The 26,575-nt window shown below is 45.3% G+C and overlaps 3 protein-coding genes across 3 annotated transcripts in view; 1 reads left to right on the top strand and 2 right to left on the bottom strand.

Annotated features, from left to right (window-relative positions):
- LRRN2 (leucine rich repeat neuronal 2) overlaps nt 1–5,553 on the top strand; it is a 19,118-nt gene extending 13,565 nt beyond the window's left edge. Inside the window, exon 2 of the mRNA XM_054648749.2 lies at nt 1,437–5,553. Within this exon, the coding sequence (XP_054504724.2) occupies nt 1,697–3,727 (2,031 nt within the window). The 5' untranslated portion in view covers nt 1,437–1,696 and the 3' untranslated portion in view covers nt 3,728–5,553. The remainder of the gene's footprint in view (nt 1–1,436) is intronic.
- On the bottom strand, nt 5,469–26,575 carry MDM4 (MDM4 regulator of p53). The gene is made up of 11 exons (XM_054648717.2): nt 26,424–26,575; nt 23,083–23,188; nt 22,804–22,878; nt 21,173–21,306; nt 19,225–19,274; nt 12,848–12,909; nt 12,025–12,121; nt 10,504–10,664; nt 8,616–8,753; nt 8,010–8,090; nt 5,469–7,209 (listed from the first exon to the last, which is right to left on the bottom strand). Exons 2-11 carry the CDS (start codon nt 23,155–23,157, stop codon nt 6,679–6,681), a joined length of 1,404 nt encoding a protein of 467 aa, XP_054504692.1. The 5' UTR covers nt 23,158–23,188; nt 26,424–26,575; the 3' UTR covers nt 5,469–6,678.
- On the bottom strand, nt 13,228–18,181 carry LOC143695700 (uncharacterized). Its single transcript, XM_077190608.1, has 3 exons — nt 18,140–18,181; nt 13,723–18,003; nt 13,228–13,682 (listed from the first exon to the last, which is right to left on the bottom strand). The coding sequence occupies exons 1-2, from the start codon at nt 18,179–18,181 to the stop codon at nt 17,002–17,004; spliced, it is 1,044 nt and encodes a 347-aa protein (XP_077046723.1). The 3' UTR covers nt 13,228–13,682; nt 13,723–17,001.

The raw sequence follows: 26,575 nt of genomic DNA, 5'->3' as shown, positions 1-26,575 counted from the left end.
CTCTTCCTTTTCTCCCGGTTTGTTCCTTTCCATAAATTTTAGTTCCAGATTTTCCCAAATCCACCATTTTCTCACAAGTTCCCATCCCGTGACTCACACAAACCCCTGGATTATCCCACATCCAAGATTTCTCCCAGCCATCCATGCTGCAACCCTGCCCTGTGCTGGAAAAATGGGATAAAATCCAATTATGGATAAAACCAGAGGAGCTGGGGGGGTTTCCCTGGAAAACCAGGGTTGGAACCAGGCGCCTTCTCCAGCCTTTCCTTCCCACCTCAAAGAAAAGAAACAAAACTCCTCCAAATTCCTCCATAATAATTTTCTTTTAAAGGAGAAAAGATTCCTGAGATATTCGAACAGCTGGAGACTTTTACGGACCCGAAAACGCCGGAGCACTTAAAAGGAAAGGTGTGGATCCATCAGAGGGAAGCGGGAATCGATGGATCCATCCCTTCCTTTCATGCTGGTTCTGCAGGAGCTGCTTTAAAAGCAGCGGGGAAGGAGGGAGAAGAGCGGGGATCGATCCAGAAGGAGCTGATGTGGAATAAACTCGGCTCGGGAGCCCTTCCCAGAGAGAGCACGGCGGGGATAAAACTGAAACTTTGCTTTGACCACTCTTGTAATGTTTTTTTTTTTGTTGTTGTTGTTTTTTTCCCCTGCTGGGTGAGAGGCTTTTAAGGGAAGAAAAGGTTGGATTTGGGTCAGCACGGGGCAGGAGAGCTGGAGGAAATAATGGAATCAAAGGCTGGATTGGGAGAGGGGCAGGAGATGCTGGGGGGGTTCAAACTTATCCCAGACCTCCCAGAGCATTCCTGATGTTTGGGGGAAGTTTTTCCCTAAGGAATATCCCACTGGAGGGCTGCAAATGGGGCTGGAGCTCCTGGATGGGGGATTTGGAGCTGGGGAGGATGAGGAGCAGGGAGCAGAGCCTGCAGGAAGATTATTCCCATGGATAATTATTCCCAACTCTCACAGCTCTGGTTCTGCTCAGCCTGGGCAGATTCCATGGGATAATTCTGATTTTCTGGGATGAGAGGGCGCAGAAAATGCCAAGGATCTAAAGTGGAATTCATGGATTTGTTTCAGGGGTCCTGGGAAGGTTCCATGAGGTAATTTCACCCAGATCCCGTGGGATGGGAGAATACAGTTCAATCAGGGAAATAAAACGGAATTCATGGATTTGCTGGGAGGGTCCTGGGCTGATTCCGTGGGATAATTCCACCCAGATTCTCTGGGATGGGAGGGCACAGTGAGTGCCAAGGATATAAAATGGAATTCATGGATTTGCTGGGCAGTTTTGAGGGAACGGGGGGTCCCAGGCAGGGTCCTGGTGGTGCCATCCTCAGGTTTTTACCTCCCCAACCTGTCCCTTGTCCCTGCCCCTTGGTCCCCGCTAGCCCAAACCCTCCTCTAACCCAGCTTTGCTGTTTTCCCAGGAATGACCTCGAGGAGAAGCCCGGAAGATGCAGCCAAGCACAGGAACGACTCCTTTGGGGAGGAAGAAGAGGCCCAGCTCTGACTGAGGCCCCCCCAGCACTTTGAGCTCCCCTTTTTGGGGGCGCCAGGCAGGGGCCGACCCTTCCAGGGGCTCGCATGGAGCATCTCCCCCCACGGGCGCCGTCCCCACCTCGCCATCACCGCCGTCCCCCCGTCGTGGCCAGCTCTGGATGCTCCCTGTGACCTCCCGCAGCCCAAAATGAGAGGCCTCCAGCCCAGCTGCCTCCTGCTGTGCGTGGTGGCCGCCAGCGCCATGCCCACGGTGCCCTGGCGGGTGGCGTGTCCCCCGCGCTGCGTGTGCCAGATCCGGCCCTGGTACACGCCCCGCTCCGCCTACCGCGAGGCGGCCACGGTGGACTGCAACGACCTCTTCATCACCTCGGTGCCCCCGGAGCTGCCCGAGGGCACCCAGACCCTGCTGCTGCAGAGCAACAACATCGCCAGGCTGGAGCAGGGCGAGCTGGGCTACCTGCGGAACCTGTCCGAGCTGGATCTGTCGCAGAACAGCTTCTCCGACGTCTGGGATTTCGGGCTCAGGAATATGCCCCAGCTGCTCAGCCTGCACCTGGAGGAGAATCAGCTCTCTGACCTGCCCGACAGCAGCTTCCCGGGCTTGGGGAACCTTCAGGAGCTCTACCTGAACCACAACCGGCTCCGCAGCATCGCCCCCCGCGCCTTCGCCGGCCTGGGCAGCCTCCTGCGGCTCCACCTCAACTCCAACCTGCTGAGGACGCTGGACAGCCGCTGGTTCCAGATGCTGCCCAGCCTGGAGATCCTCATGGTCGGGGGGAACAAGGTGGACGCCATCCTGGACATGAATTTCCGGCCCCTGGGCAACCTGCGGAGTTTGGTGCTGGCCGGGATGCAGCTGCGGGAGATCTCGGATTACGCCCTGGAAGGGCTGAGGAGCCTGGAGAGCCTGTCCTTCTACGACAACAAGCTGGCAGACGTCCCCAAGAGGGCTCTGCAGCAGGTGCCCGGCCTGAAATTCCTGGATCTGAACAAGAACCCGCTGCAGAGGGTCAAGCAGAGCGACTTCACCAACATGCTGCACCTCAAGGAGCTGGGCCTCAACAACATGGACGAGCTGGTGTCCATCGACCAGTTCGCCCTCATCAACCTCCCCGAGCTGACCAAGCTGGACGTCACCAACAACCCCAAGCTGTCCTTCATCCACCCCAAGGCCTTCCAGCACCTTCCACAGCTGGAGACGCTGATGCTCAACAACAACGCCCTAAGTGCCTTGCACCGGCAGACGGTGGAGTCGCTGCCCAACCTGCAGGAGATCAGCATCCACGGCAACCCGCTGCGCTGCGACTGCGTCATCCGCTGGGTCAACAGCACCCGGCCCCGCGTGCGCTTCATCGAGCCCCAGTCCACGCTCTGCGCCGAGCCCCCCGACCTCCAGCGCCGCCACATCCGCGACGTCCCTTTCCGGGAGATGACGGAGCAGTGCCTGCCGCTCATCTCCGCCCGCAGCATCCCGGCGCGCCTGGAGGCCGAGGTGGGTGACAACGTGGCCCTGCACTGCCGGGCGCTGGCAGAGCCGGAGCCGGAGATTTACTGGGTGACGCCGGCCGGGGCGAAGCTGCTGCCGTTCGGGGACGACGGGAAGTTCAAGGTGCACTCGGAGGGGACGCTGGAGATCCGCGGGATCGCGGCGCGCGAGGCCGGGCTCTACACGTGCGTGGCTCACAACCTGCTGGGCGCCGACACCCGCGGCGTCCGCGTGCTGGTCAACCGCTCCTTCCCGCTGGGCCAGGCCGAGCTGGAGCTGCTGGTGGTGGATGTGCAGCCCCACCATGTCCTGCTGGCCTGGCGGCCGTGCCTCAACGCCGTCTCCTCCAACCTCACCTGGGCCAGCTTGGCGCCGGGCTCGGTGCTGGGCTCGGCGCGGATCCCGGCGGGCACCCACAGCTTCAACGTCACCCGGCTGCGCCCCGACACCGAGTACCGGGCGTGTCTGCACGTCACCTTGGTGGCATCGCCGCTCAGGGTGGCCTGTGTGAGCGCCAGGACTAAAGAGGCCAGGCAGGGCATGCCGTGGGGACAGGGGACGCTGGTGACGGCGCTGCTGCTGTGCCTGCTGCTGCTGGGGGTGGCGGTGAGCAGCGGATCCAGGCGGGAATCGCTCCGTGGCGTCGCCGGGGCCGTGCGCGTGGTTTATCCCGTGCAGCCCCGGGGACACCTCCTGGCCGTGGAGGTGCAGGCAGCACCCCTGGAGTGCTGAGGGAGGATGGATTTTGGGGGGGTTCAGAGGGATTTTGGGGTGGGTGGGGAGGGGGGAAAGGGTTTTTTACCAAAAAAAAAAGATGCTGGGAAAAAATTGGATTTTGTGGACATGACCTTGAGGAGCCTCAGGATCCATGGGACAGGGGCCTCTGGTGGTCCTGGATCTGTGTGCAGGGGCTGGATTTGGCCGTGGATCCCAAAAAAATCCCTCTGGGAAGATGGGAGGGGACAGACAATGCCCTTGGGACAATGCCCCAGGTGGGTGAAGAGCCATAAAAGGAACCCCAATCCTGCGTCCCCCTGGCACCAGGGACACCCCAGAGGTGTCACCTCCTTTGCTGGACAGTCCCTGCTTTGGAAATACAAAAAAACCCTAAAAACCCCTAAAAGGAAGAAGATTCTTCCTTTGGGATCTGTGTGGGGTCTGGGGTTTCTTTTTTGGGGTTTTTTGGAGTCTTGGGATCATCAAACAAAGCAACCCCAGTGTCACCTCCCTCGCTGGACAGTCCCTGCTTTGGAAATACAAGAAAAACCTAAAAAACCCAAAAAAAAAAGAGGTTTTTTTCCTTTGGGATCTGTGGAGGGTTTGGGGTTATTTTTGGGATGTTGGGATCATCAAATCAAGTGTCACGCCCTGCTCTATCACTGCTGTCACCTGGGGAGAAGCAGGAAGGGAGGATCTGGGATGGAAGAATGGGAAATGGTGATGGTGACACTTCCCTGTGGGGCTGGATGGATCCTGGATCCCACAGGATCCCAAAACTTTTGTGGATAAAGGGTAAACCAGGGAAAAAGGAAAAAAAAAATAAAAACAGGAAGAAAAGAGGGGAGGAAGAAGGAACAAAACCTGGGAATGTTGAGATGCACCCGGAGGGGTCCAAGGGGCATCACTGCGATTTGGGATAGGGGGAAAACTTGGATTTGTGAGTTTGGGAAATCAGGAAAACCAAGCCTCAGCCATGGGACGGTGGCCCTGAGCACCTTCTCCAGCCGGGAATGCGGATCCTGGAACGAGGGAAAGCAGCAGGAGCTGGGCGTGGGTGCCCTCTAGTGAGCTCTGCCTTCCCCAGGAGCACTGATCCCAAAAAACAGCTGGAAAAGGGGGAAAAACTCCACTGGGAAAAAGGTGGGGTGGGGTGGGTGACCCCATGAAAATGTCAGAGTGAATGGGATTGGGAATGGGCTGGAGAATAAAGGTTCAAATCCAGAGGCTTTACTGCTGCCAGCACCAAGGGATTTTGCAGACATTGGATGGGGGGAAAAATCTGCCTGGAAAGGGGAAAAAATTTCCTTAAAAAGGGGGAAAAGTGTACCTGGAAAAGGGGGAAAAAATCTGTCTGAAAAGAGGGAAAAATCTGCCTGGAAAGAGGGAAAAAATGTATTTGAAAAGGGGAAAGACCTGCCTGAAAAGGGGGAACAATTTTGCCAGGAAATGGGAAAAAAATTGCTTGGAAATGGGAAAAAATTTTCTTGGAAAGGGGGAAAAATCTGCCTTGAAAGGGTGCAAATGGGGCTTAAAATGAATTATTTTATCCCTTAAAACAATGTGTTTAATTTTTAAGCCACTTTTCAAATCGCTCAAAAATGAGGATTGTTTTAGCCTAAAGGATGGGTGAGGGCAGGTGGAACAACCCAAATATCCCAGAGCTGCTGGAATTGAATCCTGCTGGACAGAGGCGACACAGAATAGATTTAAATATACAAAAAAGAGAAGAAATAGAAATTAAGGAGCCCAAAAAGAAAGAAAAATATAACATTATTATTATTATTATTTTTCCATCTCATTTGTGACCTGAGAGGTGTGGATTAAAAACTTAAGATTTATTTCCCATCTGTGAGCAAGGAATTCTTCACCCTGCCGACCTTAAACAATAAAAAAATTAGGAATAAAGTTCTTCTTCTTCTCTCCAAAACAAATCCCCTGGCCTCCCACCATAAATATTTATTTCTGTTTTTAACTATCAGTTCCAAAGGAATTGCACAAGTTGGGATTTATGGGAAAAAAAAACCATTCCAAAGGTTTCACTTTTTCCCAAATCTGCTGTTCTTGGTCAGGAGAAAGAATCCCGAGGGATAAAATCGGGCTGAAGATGAGAAATTGGGAAAATTTCCAAGCTGGGGTTTTGATCTCGAGGTGAATTCCATGAAAAAGTGGATCCTGCAGAGGATTCTTGATGGGATTAAATCTTGGTACTCTTTGGTTTCACTGGCTGAGCTCTGGGATTGGGGATTGAGTGCAAAAATCTTCATTTTGGGGTTATTTTAGGTGCACAAGGTCCTGCTATCCCATAAAGATCCTGATGACCATCTTGATCCTGCAGACCGAGCTCTGGAATTGGGGTTTTTGTGCAAAAAACCCTATTTTTGGGGTTTAGGAGTAGAAGGTCCTGCTAGGCCATGAAGATCTTGATGGCCATCCTGATCTCCTTTCTGCACACACCTAAATTGGGATTTGAGTGCAAAAATCCAAATTTTGGGGTTATTTCATGAAGATCCCGAAGGCCATCCTGATCTCCTTCCTCCACACACTTAAATTGGGATTTGAGTGCAAAAATCCATATTTTGGGGTTATTTTATGAAGATCCTGATGGCCATCGTGATCTCCTTTTTGCACACACTTAAATTGGGACTTGAGTGCAAAAATCCAGATTTTGGGGTTATTTTATGAAGATCCTGATGGCCATCATGATCTCCTTTCTGCACATACTGAAACTGGGATTTGAGCGCAAAAACCCAAATTTTGGGGTTATTTTATGAAGATCCTGATGACCATCGTGATCTCCTTTCTGCACACACTGAAATTGGGATTTGAGTGCAAAAATCCAGATTTTGGGGTTATTTTATGAAGATCCTGATGGCCATCCTGATCTCCTTCCTGCACATACTGTAATAGAGCCTTGAGTGCAAAAAATCCAGATTTTGGGGTTACTTTAGGGGCAGGAATCCTCCCTACCCCATGAAGATCCTGATGACCATCTTGATCTCCTTCCTGCACACGGGACATGGCGACCTCTTCTTCTTCAGCATCCTGGCACACCTGAAGCAGGCCACCAGGTGAGCAGTCCTTCCGTGGACAATATTCCCATCCCGAGGCCTGTGCTGGCACAGGAAGCAGGGATTCAGCAGGGTTTTGATGCTCTCCAAAGATTCCATCTCCTCCTCTTTCTTCAGCTTGGCAAAATCCCGATTTTTCCCCTCCTGTGCCAAATCCAAGGACTCGATGGAGCCTTGGGGTTTGGTTTCTCCCAGGAAAAGGTGTTTGGGTTGGCCAGCCGGGGCTGAGATCGTCCTCCTGCAGTCTGGGACATCCATCCCTTCATCCTGCTCCTGGTTTTCCATGGAATTGATGTTGGAAAGGGACAGGGAATGGGGCAGTTTGGGGCAGTCCCTGTACCAGTCCTTGCGCAGGGCCCAGCAGCGGAAGCAGTACCTTTTTCCCGGAGAGTTGAATTTCCTGCACTTGGAGCATTGCCAGCAATCCTGAGGGATTTAAGGCAAAAATTCCAGCAAAAAAAAAAAAAAATCAATTTATTTTTGGGTATTCCTCGTTTTGGCCATGTGGGAAAAGTAGCAAGGAAGCGTCGTTAAAAAAAAATTTATTTATGAGCGATTTATAAGCTGGAAAATCAACATTTTGTGGCTTGGGATTGATTAATCCTGGATCTGTCCCTCATGAATTCCTCTCCTTCCTCTCTCCCAGCCCTCTGGAAGTATCCAAGTTGGGGCAGCTTATTTTTATTTAATTTTAAAAGAATTTTCAATATTTTGCTCAAAATTCAAGGGGAGAGCTCCTGGAACATGGCAGGAATTTTTTTTCCAGGCTCACCCATCACTTACCAGCTGTTGAATCTGCACAATTAATGGATTTATTAATTCATTATCTCACAGAAAAGGGCAGGAGCTGCACAAGTGCAGAGCCAGGACTCAGCTGTCCAAAGCCAGGGACATCCCCATTTATTCCAGGCTGGAAAATTCTGCTAAAACCATTAAAATTCTGCTAAAAACCATTAAAATTCTGACTTTTTGAGAGATTATAAAGTGCTACTTGAGATTTCCAAATCCCTTCCAAAGACAATCCTCCAGATTTTCCATCCAGAGGACAACATGGAATTAAAATCTTATTAAAACCCTTAATAAACCATGCCTGGCTATTAACATAACTACACCCAGCCACTTTTCTTTTCAGAAACCCACACGAAAATCAGCTTTTCCCACCCCAAAACCAGCAGCAGATGTGGGATGAGCCCTTCCAGCCCCAGGTAATCCCAAGGAATTCCCACCTCGGAAGCAGCCTCTGTGTCCGTGTCATCACTCAGGCACTGGGAATCCTCCAACTCATCCAAGCACACATCCTCAGGCACCTGGAATTCCAGAAAAGCACTGTCAGAGGGTGGGAATGTTGGAATATTCCCTATTTATCGTTTGCCTGGTGTTGCACACCCCAAATTAAATGATTACAGCATCACCCTGCTCATTAAATCACTTCTAAAAGTGAATTAAAACCCGTTTTTGCAGTGGTTCTTTTGCAGAATGTTGGTAACTTTTGCTGGTTTACCATGATCAGATTTTCCTCATTGAGTTTTTAGCTAGACTCAATTTTTAAAAGCCTTTTCTAAACTTAATTCCATGATTTTTGATTTATAACTCTTGCAGATATTGGTTAGAAACCCGCTTAAGTCGCTGCGAGAAGTTTAATTCATTTTCAATTGATTTTATGCCTTGAAAAATTGAATTTAAACCAAAACCCAAGCAGGAAAACCATCAAACACATGAGGAATGGTGACAGCCTTTTCTAAACAGGATTTAGCCTCTGGATGGGAACAGATCCAGCCTTTCCAAGGGCAGCATGGGATGAATTAAAACAGAGAAAACTGTGCCAGAGGTACCTTGGTGGTGTCACCTTCTTTGACCTCCTCACAGTCCAGCACTTCCACCTTGAGCCCAGCAGTGCCCTGGTCCAGGGGACACTCGTTGAGGAACCACAGGTCATCGGTGGTGTCTGAAACTATGGCAGTGTCAATGTCCTGAGGGGAAAAAAACAGGAAAAACCATTTAGGAGCAGCTCCACATTCAGCATTGTCCCATTTTCCTCTCCCAACAATTTCCAACGCCCCGGGCACATCCCTGCCCTCAGACAGCCCTTTTGAAAATTTCTGCCTCACACGCCCCCCCTTTTCTCAATTTTCATCTCACAGGCCTCCATTTTTAAAATTTTCCCCTCACAGATTCCCCTTTTTTCCAATTCCCCCTCACAGGCTCATCTTTCCCCAATCTTCCCCTCACAGGTTCCCCTTTTCCCAACCTTTCCCCAATTTCCACCTCACAGGTTTCCATTCTTTAAACTTTCCCCTCACAGATTCCCTTTTTTCCAATTCCCACCTCAAGGCTCACCCTGTCCCCAGTTCCCACCTCACAGGTTCCCCTTTTCCCAACCTTTCCTCAATTTCCACCTCACAGGTTTCCGTTCTTAAAATTTTCCCCTCACAGATTCCCTTTTCTCCAATTCCCCCTCACAGGCTCATCTTTCCCCAATCTTCCCCTCACAGGCTCCCCTTTTCCCAACCTTTCCCCAATTTCCACCTCACAAGTTCCCTCCTTCCTTCTCACCAACTCAGTTTTTTCCCAATTTCCACCTCATAGGCTGCCATTTTCCCAATTTTCCCCTCACAGGCTTCTCTTTTCCCAATTTCTCCCTTAGAGGCCCCCCTTTTCCCAATTTCCACCTCACAGGTGTCCATTTTTAAAATTTTTACCTCACAGATTCCTTTTTTTCCAATTCCCACCTAACAGGCTCCCCTTTTGCAACCTTTCCCCAATTTCCACCTCCTAAGTTCCCTCTTTCCCCAATTTCCCCCTCACCAACTCAGGTTTTTCCAATTTCCCCCTCACAGGCTTCCATTTTTAAAATTTTTACCTCACAGATTCAATTTTTTTCCAATTTCCACCTCACAGGCACTCCTTTTCCCAATTCACACCTCACAGGCCTCCATTTTTAAAATTTTCCCCTCACAGATTCCCCTTTTTCCATTTTCACCTCACAGGCTCACCCTGTCCCCAATTCCCACCTCACAGGCTCCCCTTTCCCCAACCTTTCCTCAATTTCCACCTCACAGGTTTCCATTCTTAAAATTTTCCCCTCACAGATTCCCTTTTTTCCAATTCCCACCTAACAGGCTCCCCTTTTGCAACCTTTCCCCAATTTCCACCTCATAAGTTCCCTCTTTTCCCAATTTCCCCCTCACAGGCTTCCATTTTTAAAATTTTTACCTCAGATTCCCCTTTTTTGCAATTTCCACCTCACAGGCTCCTCTTTTTCCAATTTCCACCTCTCAAGTTCCCCTCTTTTCCAATTTCCACCTCACAAGTTCCCCTTTTCCCAATCTTTTCCCAATTTCCACCTCACAGGCTCCTCTTTTTCCAATTTCCACCTCTCAAGTTCCCCTTTTCCCAATTTCCACCTCACCATTTTCCCTTTTTCCAACTTCCACCTTTTCCATCTCCCCCTTTCAGCGTGGCCACCACCCTACAATGTTCACCCCAATAAAAAAAAGGGCAACTCATGAAATCCAGGCACCTCTGAGGGCCTTGAGAAAAAGAGTTTGGTTGATTTAAAAACCCTAAAATTCACCAACCACCCAAAGAGAAAGGCCCAGAGTGGGAAAAAGGCTGAAAATCCCGGAGTGGGAAGGGGAAAGGGAGAAAAAAACCAGAATATTTGATTTCCTTGGAAGTCAAAAGAGGACAGAAGAGGACATGAGGCCCTTCTTTACACACCTGGTTAGTCTGAATATCCGTGGATCCGTTACTCCTGGATTTGTAATTGCTTCTGAGATTCCCTAAAAACCACCATGGCAGCCCAGCCACATCCCATTCCTCAAAAACCAGGTCCAGCTTGGGCTTTTTGCTTTTGGAGAGGTTTTCTATCAAATCACTGTCTGGAAGAGCCAAGCACAGTCCAAGTCATTGGGTAAGAGACACCAGCACAGAAAAAAATTGGGCTCAAATCTGGGTTTTTTGACTTCTTGCATCAGGCTGAGAGCTCTGGGGTTTGGAAGCTCCATCTGACAAAAATCCTTGCACAAATCAGGAACATCCCAATGTTCCCAGCACCCCTGGACTGGGACAGGCTGAGTTTAATTTAAAGTTTCACCACAGAAACACAAACATTTCACCAGCCAGCCCTGAGTGGGTTTCTGAAGTGATTTAAAATGCAGAAAGGACTGGTTGGAATTCTGTTTGCAGCTCCTAAATTCCCAAGAAGTGGGACCCATCCTCCCCATGCTCCAGCCTGGGATCCCAAACTGAGAATTCAGGATCACCTTGGATCTCCCTCCCTCCAGTGCCTGGAGTTTCCAAGGGTTTCCAAGGCTGGTTTGGAAACCCAGGGAATTTTCCAAGGGTTTCCAAGGCTGGTTTGGAAACCCAGGGAATTTTCCAAGGGTTTCCAAGGCTGGTTTGGAAACCCAGGGAATTTTCCAAGGGTTTCCAAGGCTGGTTTGGAAACCCAGGGAATTTTCCAAAGGTTTCCAAGGCTGGTTTGTAAATCCAGTGAATTTTCCAAAGGTTTCCAAGGCTGGTTTGTAAATCCAGTGAATTTTCCAAGGGTTTCCAAGGCTGGTTTGTAAACCCAGGGAATTTTCCAAGGGTTTCCAAGGCTGGTTTGGAAACCCAGGGAATTTTCCAAGGGTTTCCAAGGCTGGTTTGTAAATCCCGGGAATTTCCAGCTCTCCCATTTGAGCTGGAAACAAGGAGCTGCTTTTCCAACTGAGGTTCATTGATAAGAGAGAATAAAAAGTGGAAAAACAGGAAAATTGCTCCCAAAATTTGTGAAATCTCCATGAGTGACCCACCAAAAAAATCTCACAGCAGATCCACCTAAAAATTCCCATTTTTGTTCAGTTCCCTGCTTGGTTTGCAGGGAACGACTGCAGCCAGCCCAGGCTGGGTTCTGTGAGCTCAGGAGCCTCCCTTGGGAAGGGGATGGATCCAAAGATAATTCCAGCACTTAAAACACCCTCCAGCAAGGCCTAGAAGGTTTCTTCTCATGGCATTACTCAGTGAGAGATGGGATTTTGGGGCTTAACCTGTCACTGCATTCAGAGCATTTATTTATGACCAGAAACTAAGAAAATACCTGTGGTGAACTTTGTAACTTCTCAGTCTTTAACACAAAGATTTTGAATTCTTCTGTTCCAAACCAGGGCTTTTTTTTTGAGTCCCTCCTCCAGCATTTTGCTGCTCTGTGTCTCACATGCATTTGCAAACATTGTGATAATGCAGAAATTTGTCCCTCACCTTCACAAGTGTCACATTTGGGCTCTGAGGTAGCAGGAGCTGAGGTTCTGCTGTCACCCTCCAGGATCCCAGAGTCAGATCCTTCCTCCTGGCTGAGCTGCAGGAAGGAAAATCCAGGAATGAGCCCAGCAGAGCTTGCAGGGACAAGGGGATGCAGCACTTCCATCCCCAGGCACCAGCTGCAGGATGAGACCAAGCAGGTAGGAAGAGGAAATAATTTAGAATAAAAACTACAAACTATTTCTCTTTAAAGCCTCTGGAATCAGCAGGAACAACCAAGGAAAAATCTTCAGCTTGGCAATGATCCTAAAGTTGGTGTTTTTTATGCTTGATTTTGTGACTCTCTGACCTCTCCCAGCCTTCACCCCAAACCACACCTGGAAAAAACTTTGGAGGCGCCAAGATTTTTCCAAGGTTTTCACCTCTGCCTGAAAAGCTGCTGGAAAACAAATCCTATCTAGGCACAGTGAATTATTTATTTGGCAATTCCTAGTGGGAGAAAAGAGGGGGGAAAAAAGCAGGAAAAGAGGGCTGGAGAAGCTGAGGGCTGGAAGTGCTGCAGCCCAGAACAACGCGCTCAGAGACTGGCACTCTGACACGAGGAGGAGAACAGAGAAGGGTGGCTCTGTCCCTGCTCTGTGGATTCCAGAACTTTTTCAATTTGGGGATTTTTTTATTTGTTTTTTTCTCTCAGGAACAAAAAAGGTGAGGAGCAGCACAACAAAAAAACCAACAACAAAAAGTTCTGGCAGTCCACCATGCAGAGGTACAGAGAAGGGGCGGCTCTGTACAAGAAAAGAACCCACTGGGCAGTGGGGTTTACCTGCAGCTGGTCTGGGCTGGGCTTAGCGACGCTCTGCTCCTTTGGGAGAGTCTGTGCAGCATCTGCAGATGGCAGGCAAAACACAAGGAAAAGCCTTCCCTGGAAATTCCCACTCTCACAGCACACAGGGCCTGGGGCAAGCAACCAACCAGGCAGGCTTGGCACACCGGGGGGACTCCTGCAGGCTGGGCTGGGCTGCTGGGGGGGATTGGTGGAGTCTGGGGAGAGGCAGCTGGGGGGAATTCAGAATATTCTCCCAAAGGGAAAGTGATTCTGTCTGCTATAGCCAAATTCACAATGTTCTTCCAAAGGGAAAAGTGATTCTGTCTGCTATATAGCCAAATTCACAGTATTCTTCCAAAAGGGAAAATGATTCTGTCTGCTATAGCCAAATATAGAATATTCTTCCCAAAGGGAAAAGTGATTCTGTCTGCTATAGCCAAATTCAGAATATTCTTCCAAAGGGAAAAGTGATTCTGTCTGCTATATAGCCAAATTCAGAATATTCTTCCCAAAGGGGAAACTGATTCTGTCTGCTATAGCCAAATTCACAGTATTCTTCCAAAGGGAAAGTGATTCTATCTGCTATAGCCAAACTCAGAATATTCTTCCAAAGGGAAAAGTGATTCTGTCTGCTATAGCCAAATTCACAGTATTCTTCCAAAGGGAAAAGTGATTCTGTCTGCTATAGCCAAATTCAGAATATTCTTCACAAAGGGGAAAGTGATTCTGTCTGCTATATAGCCAAATTCAGAATATTCTTCACAAAGGGGAAAGTGATTCTGTCTGCTATAGCCAAATTCAGAATATTCTTCCAAAGGGAAAGTGATTCTGTCTGCTATAGCCAAATTCAGAATATTCTTCTGTGATTCTACCTGCCATATAGCCAAATTCACAATATTCTTCCAAAGGGAAAAGTGATTCTGTCTGCTATAGCCGAATTCAGAATGTTCTTCCCAAAGGGAAAAAGTATTTTTTGCTACAACCATCCCAAATTCAGAATATTCTCCCCAAAGGGAAGTATTATTCTTTTTGCTATAGTCATCCCAAATTCACAATATTCTTCCCAAAGGGAAAAGTGATTCTACCTGCTATATAGCCAAATTCAGAATATTCTTCCCAAAGGGAAAAGTGATTCTGTCTGCTATATAGCCAAATTCACAGTATTCTTCCAAAGGGGAAAGTGATTCTGTCTGCTATAGCCAAATTCACAGTATTCTTCCAAAGGGAAAAGTGATTCTGTCTGCTATATGGCCAAATTCACAGTATTCTTCCAAAGGGAAAAGTGATTCTGTCTGCTATAGCCAAATTCACAGTATTCTTCCCAAAGGGGAAAATGATTCTGTCTGCTATAGCCAAATTCAGAATATTCTTCCAAAGGGAAAAGTGATTCTATCTGCTGTAGCCAAATTCAGAATATTCTTCACAAAGGGAAAAGTGATTCTGTCTGCTATAGCCAAATTCAGAATATTCTTCCAAAGGGGAAAATGATTCTGTCTGCTATAGCCAAATTCAGAATATTCTTCCCAAAGGGAACAAGTATTTTTTGCTACAACCATCTCAAATTCAGAATATTCTCCCCAAAGGGAAAAATGATTCTATCTGCTATAGCCAAATTCAGAACTCTTCTCATAGGGAAAAATTATTTTTGCTATAGCCAAATTCAGAATATTCTTCCAAAAGGGAAAAATTATTTTTTGCTACAGCTATCCCAATTTCAGAATATTCTTCCCAAAAGGAACAAGTATTCTTATTCCTCCAGCCAAATTCAGAATATTCTTCCCAAAGGGAAAATTATTCTTTTCCCTACAGCCATCCCAAATTCAGAATGTTCTTCCCAAAGGGAAAAATGATTTTTTTGCTATGGCCATCTCAAATTCAGAATATTCTCCCTAAAGGGAAATATAAATCCTTTTGCTTTTGCCAAATTCAGAATATTCTTCCCAAAGGGAAATATTATTCCTTTTGCTATAGCTAAATTCAGAATATTCTTCCCAAAGGGAAATATTATTGCTTTTGCTATAGCCATCCCAAATTCAGGATATTCATCCCAAAGGGGAAAATTAATTTTTTTGCTACAGCCAAATTCAGAATATTCCTCCCTAAGGGAAAAGTTAATTCTTACTCCTACAGCCATGCCAAATTCAGAATATTCTTCCCAAAGGGAAAAGTTAATTCTTACTCCTACAGCCAAATATTCAGAATATTCTTCCCAAAGGCAAAAGTTATTATTTTTCTTTTGGATCTGGAATTGCTCCTGAGGTTGCCTAAAACCACCAGAGCTTTGTGGGATTTTCCCTGGAGTTTCCAAGGCTCTTTTGCACATCCAGGGAATTTCCCCCAATCCCATTTCAGCTGGAACCACCCACGTTTTGCAAGGAGCTGCTTTTCCACCTGAGCATCTTCAAAACGAGAGAATAAAAAGTGGAAAAACAGGAAAATTGATTCTGAAATCTCCATGAGCGTCCCAGCAAGAAATCCCATGGGGGAAATGTCAAAATATGACAGATCCATCCCCAAAAAAATCTCATTTTTGTTCAGTTCCCTGCTTGGCTTGCCAGGGAATCCCACCTGGAAGGCGAACAGGATTTTTTTGGGGGGGAATTTCTGAGGATTTCTTGCTTTTTTTGAAAGGTTTGGGCAGGAGGATAAAAAGCAAAGAAAGGAAAATTCCATGCACAGGGCTGGATCCCCAAAAGTTCATTAAAAGGCTGAGTTAAATTAATGAGAATCCAATTAACAGGGATCCTTCTGAGCCTGGCTGTGAGCAGAGAGAACAAAAGATGCCAGGCTGGCTCCTGCCTGCTCCCCTTCCCATGGAACAGAAAATTCCCTTTGGATGAGGCTGAATCCCACCAGGAATCACACCTGGATTGGGGAGATCTGAAAATGGCAGAAAATTCCACCTAAAAATGGCCTTAAAATGGAGGGAAATTCAGAAATTCCTGGGTTTTTCCTCCTTCCAGCTGTTGGGGTTTAATTCCTGATGGAAAACAGGAGCCTGGGCTCTGCAGGGAGAGGGGAATAGGGAGAAACCTTTCCAAAATCTGATTTTCAGGGAGTGGAAAATTCCATAAAAACCAGCCTGAAGTGAGGGATTCCTAAAGGCAGCCTGGGGGAGTCAGACTTGGGAAAAGTGGGCAGGGAAGGGGGAAAGTGGCCAAGGAAAGGAGGGAAATGAGAAAAGGGGAAAAAATTAGAAAAGGGGAAAAGAGTTAGAAAAGGGGGAAAAGAATTAGAAAAGAAAAGGGGGAAAAGAATTAGAAAAGAAAAGGGGGAAAAGAATTAGAAAAGAAAAGGGGGAAAAGAATTAGAAAAGAAAAGGGGGAAAAGAATTAGAAAAGAAAAGGGGGAAATTAGAAAAGAAAAGGGGGAAATTAGAAAAGAAAAGGGGGAAATTAGAAAAGAAAAGGGGGAAATTAGAAAAGAAAAGGGGGAAATTAGAAAAGAAAAGGGGGGAAAAGAATTAGAAAAGGGGGAAATTAGAAAAGGGGGGAAATCAGAAAAGAAAGGGGGTGGAAAATTATAAAAGGGGGGAAATAATAAAAGAAAAGGGGAAAAATTGACAAGGAGAAAAATGAGGCAGGAAGGGGGAAAGTGGCCAAGGAAAGGAGGGAAATTAGAAAAGGGGAAAAAATTAGAAAAGGGGAAAAGAGTTAGAAAAGGGGGAAAAGAATTAGAAAAGAAAAGGGGGAAAAGAATTAGAAAAGGGGGGAAAGAGTTAGAAGAGAAAAGGGGGGAAAGAGAAAAGAAAAGGGGGAAAAGAATTAGAAAAGAAAAGGGGGAAAAGAATTAGAAAAGAAAAGGGGGAAAAGAATTAGAAAAGAAAAGGGGGAAAAGCGTTAGAAAAGGGGGAAATTAGAAAAGGGGGAAATTGGAAAAGAAAAGGGGGAAATTAGAAAAGGGGAAAAAGAAAAGAAAAAGGGAAATAAGAAAAGAAAAGGGGGGAAATTCCAAAAAGAAAGGGGGTGGAAAATTATAAAAGGGGGGAAATAATAAAAGAAAAGGGGAAAAAATTGACAAGGAGAAAAATGAGGCAGAAAGGGGGAGAAATTAAACAAGAAAAGGGGGAAATTAGAAAAGGAAGGGGAGAAATTAAACAAAAGGGGGGAATTAGAAAAGGAAGGGAGAAAAATTAGACAAGAGGAGGAAAATTAAATCCAGTCATTCCTGTGCTGGGCTGGAAGAAAGCAAAGAGCTGGGAAAGGAAAGGGTGGGAAAAGGAAGGAAAATGGGAGGGAAAAGAAAGAAGGAAAATGGGAGGGAAAAATAAGGAAAAGAGGTGAGAAAAGAAGGAAAATGGGAGGGAAGAGAAAGAAGGAAAATGGGAGGGGAAAGAAGGAAAAGAGGTGAGAAAAGAAGGAAAATGTGAGGGAAAAGGAAGGAAAATGTGAGGGAAAAGGAAGGAAAATGTGAGGGAAAAGGAAGGAAAATGTGAGGGAAAAGGAAGGAAAATGTGAGGGAAAAGGAAGGAAAATGTGAGGGAAAAGGAAGGAAAAGAAGGAGAATGGGAGGGAAAGGAAGGAAAATAAATAGGGGGAAAAAGGAAGGAAAATGGGTGGGAAAAGGAAGGAAAATGGGAGGGAAAAGAAGGAAAAGAGGTGAGAAAAGAAGGAAAATGGGAGGGAAAAGAAAGAAGGAAAATGGGAGGGAAAAGAAAGAAGGAAAATGGGAGGGAAAAGAAAGAAGGAAAATGGGAGGGAAGAGAAGGAAGGAAAATGGGAGGGAAAAGGAAGGAAAATGGGAGGGAAAAGGAAGAAGGAAAATAAATAGGGGGAAAAAAGAAGGAAAATGGGTGGGAAAGGAAGAAGGAGAATGGGAGGGAAAAGAAGGAGAATGGGAGGGGAAGGAAGGAAAATGGGAGGGGAAGGAAGGAAAATGGGAGGGGAAGGAAGGAAAAGAGGTGGGAAAAGAAGGAAAATGGGAGGGAAAGGAAGGAAAAGAAGGAGAATGGGAGGGAAAAGGGAGAAGGAAAACAGGAGGGGAAGGAAGGAGAATGGGAGGGCAAAGAAGGAAAAGAAGGAAAATGGGAGGGGAAGGAAGGAGAAGAGCCCGAGGCTCCTCCCTGCACACACCCAGGGCCTGGTCTGCCGAGCCTGCCTGGTGTGGCTCACACTCACACTCACACTCACACTCACACTCACACTCAGCCAGGTCTAACTGAGCCCAGGAGCGGCTTTGCCTGAGCCAGGCCTAAAGCGAGGCCAGGGCTGCAGGGAAAGGCAGCGAGCTCAGCTCCACACACACACACACACAGAGCTTGGTCTGGGAGGAGGGACAGCACTCACACACTTCTCCTGCAGCTAAAAAGTGTCCAAAGAGAATTGAAAACATTCTTTTTTATTTGGATTTATTTTCTAGAAGAATCTCCTGTAAAAAATCCAAGGCAGAAATGGCCACGTTTCTAATTTTAATTTCATTTCGTTTTTCAGTTTTCCACACGTGCCTGAGCCCTCCTGAAGGTTTAAATCAATTTTGTCTTTTTTAAAAAATGGGAAATGTGACACAAAATTCCACAGCTGTGGATCAAATCCATTTTATCTTTTTAAAAAATTGAAGATGTGGCACAAAATCCCAGAGCTGTGGATTAAATCCATTTTATCTGTTTAAAAAAATTGAAGATATGGCACTAAAGTCCACAGCTGTGGATCAAACCCATTTTATCTGTTTAAAAAATTGAAGATGTGGCACAAAATTCCACAGCTGTGGATTAAATCCATTTTATCTGTTTAAAAAATGGGAAATGTGGCACAAAAGTCGACAGCTGTGGATTAAATCCATTTTATCTGTTTAAAAAATGGGAAATGTGGCACAAAATTCCACAGCTGGGGATTAAACCCATTTTATCTGTTTAAAAAATGGGAAATGTGGCACAAATTTTTTGTGCCAATTTTTTGATTTTTTCCCCAGTCCTACACCAAGAACTGGTTTCAAAGAATTCAACCCCAGCTCAGAATAATTTGAGAATAAATTTCCATTCTGATGGAATTGAAATTGAATTCCTCTCATGAGCTGGGGAAGCTGCAAGGTTCAAGGTCAAAGCCTTGCAGAATTTTTAGCACTCTTAGAAATGATTAAAATATAAAAGGAGGTGAGAGCAAGAAATTGCAGCTCTGAAGCTGAAAAAAAAAATCAAAAGATTGATTGCAGTCAAGGAGGAGATTTCAGGATTGAAATTTGGGGTTTTTTTTGGGCACCACTCAAACAGCTCCTGGCACACAGAAAAGACACAAACTGCGAGAGATTGGCTTGGCAAAGTTTTTTCAGAGAAGTTTATTCCTCCTGCAGCCCCAGGATTTGGCATTTTCCTGGATTTTGGTTCATTTTTTTGGTACTTACCAGGTCAGAGCAACATTTATGGAATGGGACCAACCTACCTGGGAGGGCAGCAGGGCTCAGGTTCCTCTTCAGCATCTCGTACACGGGGCTGGGGAGGGCCAAAAATCCCCTTTAGTGGCCCCAGAAACCCCAAAACCATTGGGACTTTTATGGATTTAATTCTTAAAATTCTTAGGGAGTTTGGTTTTCCTACAGATCTCAGTAATCACAGAGGATTTTCTTCTAAAGACCTCAAAAAACAGGGGGCTTTTAACTAGAGAGACCCCAAAAAAAAAGGTTTTTTGTTTTCCTAGAAGGATCCCAAAAAACACAGGGAATTTTTCCCTAGAGATCCCAAAAATCAGAGAATTTTATTCCTAGAGAGTTCCCAAAATCCCACAAAGAATTGTTCTTAGAGATCCCAAAAACCAGAGAATTTTTTCCTTAGAGATCCCAAAAACCAGAGAATTTTATTCCTAGAGAGTTCCCAAAATCCCACAGGGAATTTTTCCCTAGAGATCCCAAAAACCAGAGAATTTTATTCCTAGAGAGTTCCCAAAATCCCACAGGGAATTTTTCCCTAGAGATCCCAAAAACCAGAGAATTTTTTCCCAGAGACACCCCAAAACCACTGAGGGTTTTTTTCCCTAGAAAGCCCCAAAAAACCAACAAGGAATTTTTCCTTTGAGATCCCAAAAACCAGAGAATTTTATTCCTAGAAAGTTCCCAAAATCCCACAAAGAATTGTTCTTAGAGATCCCAAAAACCAGAGAATTTTTTCCCTAGAGAGTTTCCAAAATCCCACAAAGAATTGTTCTTAGAGATCCCAAAAAACAGAGAATTTTTTCCTTTGAGACCCCAAAAACCAGAGAATTTTATTCCTAGAGAGTTTCCAAAATCCCACAAGGAATTTTTCCCTACAGATCCCAAAAAACAGAGAATTTTTTCCCAGAGAGACCCCAAAACCACTGCGGGTTTTTTCCCTAGAAAGCCCCAAAAACCCCACCGGGAATTTTTCCTTTGAGATCCCAAAAACCAGAGAATTTTTTTTCCCTAGAGAGATCTCAAAAAACAGTGAGGTTTTTAAAAAAATGGCAATTTTTTTCAGATTTTCTGAATTAAAATAGCAACTTTTTTTTTCAGCTTTTCCAGCTAAAAAATGGGTATTTTTTTCATATTTTCCAGCTAAAAAATGGGGGGGTTTTTTTCATATTTTCCAGCTAAAAAAAAATGGGTATTTTTTCATATTTTCCAGCTAAAAAATGGGGGTTTTTTTTTCATATTTTCCAGCTAAAAAATGGGTATTTTTTTCATATTTTCCAGCTAAAAAATGGGTATTTTTTTTGTATTTTCCAGCTAAAAAACGGGTATTTTTTTTCATATTTTCCAGCTAAAAAATGGGGGTTTTTTTTCATATTTTCCAGCTAAAAAATGGGGGGGTTTTTTTCATATTTTCCAGCTAAAAAAAAATGGGTATTTTTTTTGTATTTTCCAGCTAAAAAACGGGTAATTTTTTTCATATTTTCCACCTAAAAAATGGGTATTTTTTTCATATTTTCCAGCTAAAAATTGGGTATTTTTTTTCATATTTTCCAGCTAAAAAATGGGTATTTTTTTTCCATATTTTCCAGCTAAAAAATGGGTATTTTTTCAGTTTTTCCAGCTAAAAAATGGGGGTTTTTTTTTCATATTTTCCACCTAAAAACGAGCAGCTTTTCAAGTCAAAAATGTGAATTTTTTTCAGCTTTTCCAGCTAAAAAATGGGTATTTTTTTCAGCTTTTCCAGCTAAACAATGGGTATTTTTTTTCATATTTTCCACCTAAAAAATGGGGTTTTTTTTTCATATTTTCCACCTAAAAACGGGCAGCGTTTCAAGATAAAAATGTGAATTTTTTTCAGCTTTTCCACCTAAAAATGTGAATTTTTTCAGATTTTCCAGATAAAAATTTTTTTTTTTTTTAGCTTTTCCTGCTAAAAATGTTTTTTGTTTTTTTTTTTCCCCCTACCTGGGGTCCTTGACAGAGAAGCTCTGCAGTCCCAGCAGCTCTCCCAGCTGATCTCCCCCACAGTGCACCAGGTGCTGCTGCCTCTTGTCGTAGAGCTGCCGGGCCATGATGTACTGGCCCAGGAAATGCATCACCTGTGGGGACAGGACACTGCTGGGAACTCATTCTATGGCATTTGGGATGCTGGGAGGGGATTAGAGGGGATTTTGGGGTGGTAGATATGGGGGGGGTTGTGTTGGAGCAAAGGTTTGGGGTTGGTGATGGTTGGTGAGGAGGATGGAAATGTCCTGGTTCAAAAATCCCAGTTTAAAATGGGGCTATTCCCAGTTCAAAATGGGGCTATCCCCAGTGCAAAATGGGGTTAAGGTTTCTCCAAAAGTGACCCTGAAGTGTTCCCAAAAACCGACCCTGAAGTGTCCCCACAGTGACCCCAGCGTTCCCAAAAACTGCCCCTGAAGCGTCCTCAAAAAGTGACCTCAAGTGTCCCTAAAGTGTCTCCAAAACCTGACCCTGAAGTGTCCTCAAAGTGACCCTGAAGTGACCCCACAGTGATCCTGAAGTGGCCCTGAAGTGTCCCCAAAATGACCCTAAAGTACCCTCAAAATAACCCTAAAGTGCCCCAAAAATTACTCCAAAGTGCCCCTAAAAAGTGACCCCAAAGTGTCCTCAAAGTGACCTTGAAGTGTCCCCAAAAAATGCCCTCAAAGTGACCCCAAAAAGTGACTTTGAAGTGCTCCAAAAGTGCCCCTAAAGTACCCTCAAGATGACCCTGAAGTGCCCCAAAAAGTGACCCCAAAGTGCCCCTAAAAAGTGACCCCAAAGTGACCCTTAAGTGCCCCCAAAAAATGCTCTCAAAATGACCTTGAAGTGCCCCCAAAAATGCTCTCAAAGTGATCCTGAAGTGACCCCAAAAAGTGACTTTGAAGTGCTCCAAGTGCCCCTAAAGTACCCTCAAGATGACCCTGAAGTGCCCCAAAAAGTGACCCCAATGTGCCCTCAAAGTGTCCCCAAAAGTGACGTTGAAGTGCTCCAAAAGTGACCCCAAAGTGACCCCAAAAGTGACCCCAACGTGCCCCCAAAAGTGACGTTGAAGTGCTCCAAAAGTGACCCTGAAGTGCCCCTAAACGTGACCCCAACGTGCCCTCAAAGTGCCCCAAAAAGTGACGTTGAAGTGCCCCAAAAAGTGACCCCAAAGTGCCCCTAAAAAGTAACCCCAGAGTGCCCTCAAAGTGCCCCCAAAAGTGACGTTGAGGTGCCCCAAAAAGTGACCCCAACGTGCCCTCAAAGTGCCCCCAAAAGTGACCCCAACGTGCCCTCAAAGTGCCCCCAAAAGTGACGTTGAAGTGCTCCAAAAGTGACCCTGAAGTGCCCCTAAACATGACCCCAACGTGCCCTCAAAGTGCCCCCAAAAGTGACGTTGAAGTGCCCCTAAAAAGTGACCCCAAAGTGCCCCCAAAAGTGACCCTGAAGTGTCAAAGTGGCCCTAAAATGGGACCCTAAAATGCTCCCCCAGTGTGTCCAAAGCGTCCCCACAGGTAAACCGGGACAATTCCCAGGGCATGAAGGAGCGAACCCCAAACCCCAAAGCCCAGATCCCCCGGGCCGGGGCCAGGCCGGGAAGGCGCCCCCACCTCTTTGAGCGTGAAGGAGTCGCCCTGGGCGCCCGCGGCCTGCAGGATCCTCAGCAGGGGCAGCTTGGGAACCACCTGGAAAACACGGCATGGATCTCCTGGAATTCTGGGATCGAACCTGGAACCACCCCAAAAACACCCACAGCACAAAAAAAAACCCCCACAGATTCTCCAGATTTAAATATATTTAGATTTCATAAAAATGGCTGCTCCGAGAAGGAAATAACACAGATAAATTGGGAGTGAGGGGTAATTAGCTGCTAATTAATCGATAATTACCTGATTGGCTTGGCCCAGGGTGATCCTGCAGGAATTCCCAGCTCCTGGAGGTTGGGTGGAATTTGGGAAGCTCATCCTGGCAGTGAGGAGCTGTTCAAGCACCAACCTGGAAATGGATTTGGGGTTAAAATGTTAAAATCGGCCCGAAAATTTTATTTTTAATCCTGGCCCGGGGTCTCTCCCACTTTGGGCTGCTCCGGGGGAAGGTGGGGAAAAAGGGAAAAAAAAGAAAAATAAAAAGGAAGGAAAAAAATATTTGGGAAGAGTTGGTTCAAGCACATCAAATATTCAAATTTCTAGATTATAATGCAAATTTCTAGATTATAAGGAAGGAAAAATTATTTGGGAAGAGTTGGTTCAAGCACATTAAATATTCAAATTTCTAGATTATAATTCAAATTATAACAGCTTCAATCCCTTCCCCAGTTCATATTTTCCTAAGTTTTAATCGTTTTCTGAGGGAAAAAAATGAAAATATTGACCACATTCAACTTTAAAATGAGCAGGACAGGGTAGATTCAAACGTATTAAATATTTAAGTTTATGAAATGCACAGAAAGTGACCTGGAATAATTCAAATTATAACAGCTTCAATCCCTTCCCAAATTCAAATTTCCTTAAATTTTAACCCATTTCTGAGGGAAAAAACCCCAAAATATTGACCACAAACAACTTTAAAATGAGCTGGACAGGGTTGAGTCCAACTTATCAAATATTTAAATTTGTGAGGAGCATTAACAGTGACTTGGAATAATTCAGATTATAACAGCTTCAATCCCTTTCCAGTTCATATTTTCCTAATTTTTAATCGATTTCTGAGGGGAAAAAAATGAAAATATTGACCACAAACAACTTTACAATGAGCTGGACAGGGTAGACTCAAACTTAATAAATATTTAAATTTGTGAGGAGCATCGACAGTGAACTGGAATAATTCAAATTATAACAGACTCACTCCCTTCACCAGTTCATATTTCTCTAAATTTTAACCGATTTCTGAGGGAAAAAACCCAAAATATTGACCACAAGCAACTTAAATATGAGCTGGACAGGGTTGATACAAACTTAATAAATATTTAAATTTGTGAAGAGCCTCGACAGTGAACTGGAATAATTCAAATTATAACAGCTTCGATCCCTTCACAGTTCATATTTCCCTAAATTTTAACCGATTTCTGAGGGGAAAAAATGAAAATATTGACTACAAGCCCCTTTAAAATAAGCTGGACTTACCGACCTTGACTTTTTGTGCCTGCCAGGAATATCCTGGGATTATTTTCCCGGGATTTTGCTGCGGGATAATTCCCGAGGATGCTCCGGGAGTTTTTTTTTTTCCTAAAATTCGCTTTTTTCAAACCTCGCCCGAGGGAGGGACACGGGGAGGGACCGAAAGCGGCCGATAACGGCTGGGCTGGGCTGAAAATCAGCTCGAAAAAAGGAAAAAAATTCGGATTTTATCTCCCTCCCCTTTTCCTGGAAAGAAATTCAGGGCTGAGGGCGGCGAATTTTAACCTTTTCAGCGCTGATTTTATCACTCAAAACCTCCGGGTTTTGCGGGGAAATGATTTTTTTTTTAGCTAGTTTGCTTCTCACTAATATTCTTATTTAATCAGAAATTGATTTTATTAATTTTTAACCTTAATTAAGGTTTTGTTCACGAGTTTTAAAATATTTCCAGGAGAAAATGGAATAAAATTTAGGTGCATAGCCCCATTGAAAAGCTCCCACGTGGTGGAAATTCCTTAAAAAAAAAAAAATGGAATTTTGTGCTCGGCCAGCTCAGAAATTTGGGATAATCCCAATCCCAAATTTGGGATCATTTCACTCCCTAATTTGGGATCATTTCACCTCCCAACCCCCGTCCAGAAAGGGATTTCCGGGGATTTTTAGGTGCTGAAAAATCTCGAGAGGAAATCATGAATCACCCCCGAGTCATGAGCTGAGCAAATTTTCCACTCCAAAATTTCACCCCAGCCAGGGGAAAGACTCATTTGCCTCTTTTATGACTAAAAAAATGCCTTTTTTATGACTGAAAATTCCTTTCTGAATCACCAAAAACCCCCAAGAAACCGCAGCTTTTTTAAAACTAAAAATCTCAAGTGGCTGAAAAGTCAAATTAAAATTTATTCAAGCTTTGATGGTTTTTATTAAAGACTAAATTGAATGGAAAAATTCGTCTTTAAATTCCATTTAAAGTAGAACACACAGCAGGGGTTGGGTTCAGGTAACAGCGATTTTTTTCACCTTTCAAATAAAGTAAAATATTGAAAATAAAGTTGAGATTTTAGGAAATTTTAGGTAAAACAGACCTGAAGGGGAGGATTTAAACAGGCACTGATGCAATCATGAGGTCACTGATAAATTAATTAAGTTTGTCCTCATCAATCCCTGAGCGGTTTCATACCTTAAATTTAACCCTTTTAATTAAAAATAAACTTTTAAAATTCTGATTTGTACCTCAGTTTTGTGGCTGGCACGATGCATTTGGAAATTTGGGCAAATTTTGGGAATTTTGCCCCAAAATGCCACCAAAACCTCGGGTAAATAAAAAATAACAAATCGAAAAAAAACATTGTGCAACTGTTCCTTGGGTTGTGAAATGTTGCGAAAGCCGGGAGGGAAACCAAAAGTGATCAATTAAAATGACAAAAAAAGCGAATTTCCCTGCAAATCTCCCTAAATCCCCGCAGGAATTTGGGATAAGGAAACACTTCCACCACCTTGAATGTTCCTGATTTGGTGGCTATTTTTATTTTACAAGGAAAAATTGGTTTTCTTGAGGTTCATCCATAATTGTCGAGGCAGTTTAACCCAATAAAACAAAAAAAATATTGTGGGATCAATCCCTCAGCTCGCGTTTATGGGGTGAAATCCTGGAAAAAATGGAATTCCAGAGCAGTTTGGGATGTAAAAAACCTAAAAAATTATCTCGTTCTACGGGCAGTGACAATCCACAATCCCAGGTTTTTCCAACCTGCTTCCAGGGATGGGGCAGCCACGGATTCTCTGGGAATTTCATCCCAGGGAAGGATTTATTCCCAAAATCCCGATTTATTCCCAAAATCCTGGTGCGAGCCTGCAGCCATTCCCCCTTCTCCTATCAGTCCAGGCCTTTGGGATCATTCCCCATCCATCTTTCTCGATCGGCTCATAATTAAATCACCCCGAAGTTCCCCTTGTCCAGGCGGGACAATCGAAATTATCTCAGAATTTCGCGGGAAGAGATAAAAATTCACGGACGCTCCCGCCGCCCCAGGCCCCTCCCGCCGGCACCGCCTCCCGCCCCCCATCGGCCTCCTCAGCCCCCGGGACCCCCGCGTTCCCCTCAGCGCCCTGCTCACCCTACAGCCGCCCCATGGGCTCCGGGCAGGGGGTTGGGGAGGGGAAGGAGCCCCTACACCCCCTGAGGCCTCCGCGCCTCCATTTTAGCGGGGTCCGGGCCGCCGCTTCCCCTCGCGGCCAACATGGCGGCGGGGTCATAGAGAGGAGCGGG

Source organism: Agelaius phoeniceus, chromosome 25, assembly GCF_051311805.1.
Source record: "Agelaius phoeniceus isolate bAgePho1 chromosome 25, bAgePho1.hap1, whole genome shotgun sequence".
NCBI lineage: Eukaryota > Metazoa > Chordata > Aves > Passeriformes > Icteridae > Agelaius > Agelaius phoeniceus.
The sequence above is the reverse complement of the archived record's forward strand: the minus strand, read 5'-3'. Positions and strand labels throughout refer to the sequence as shown.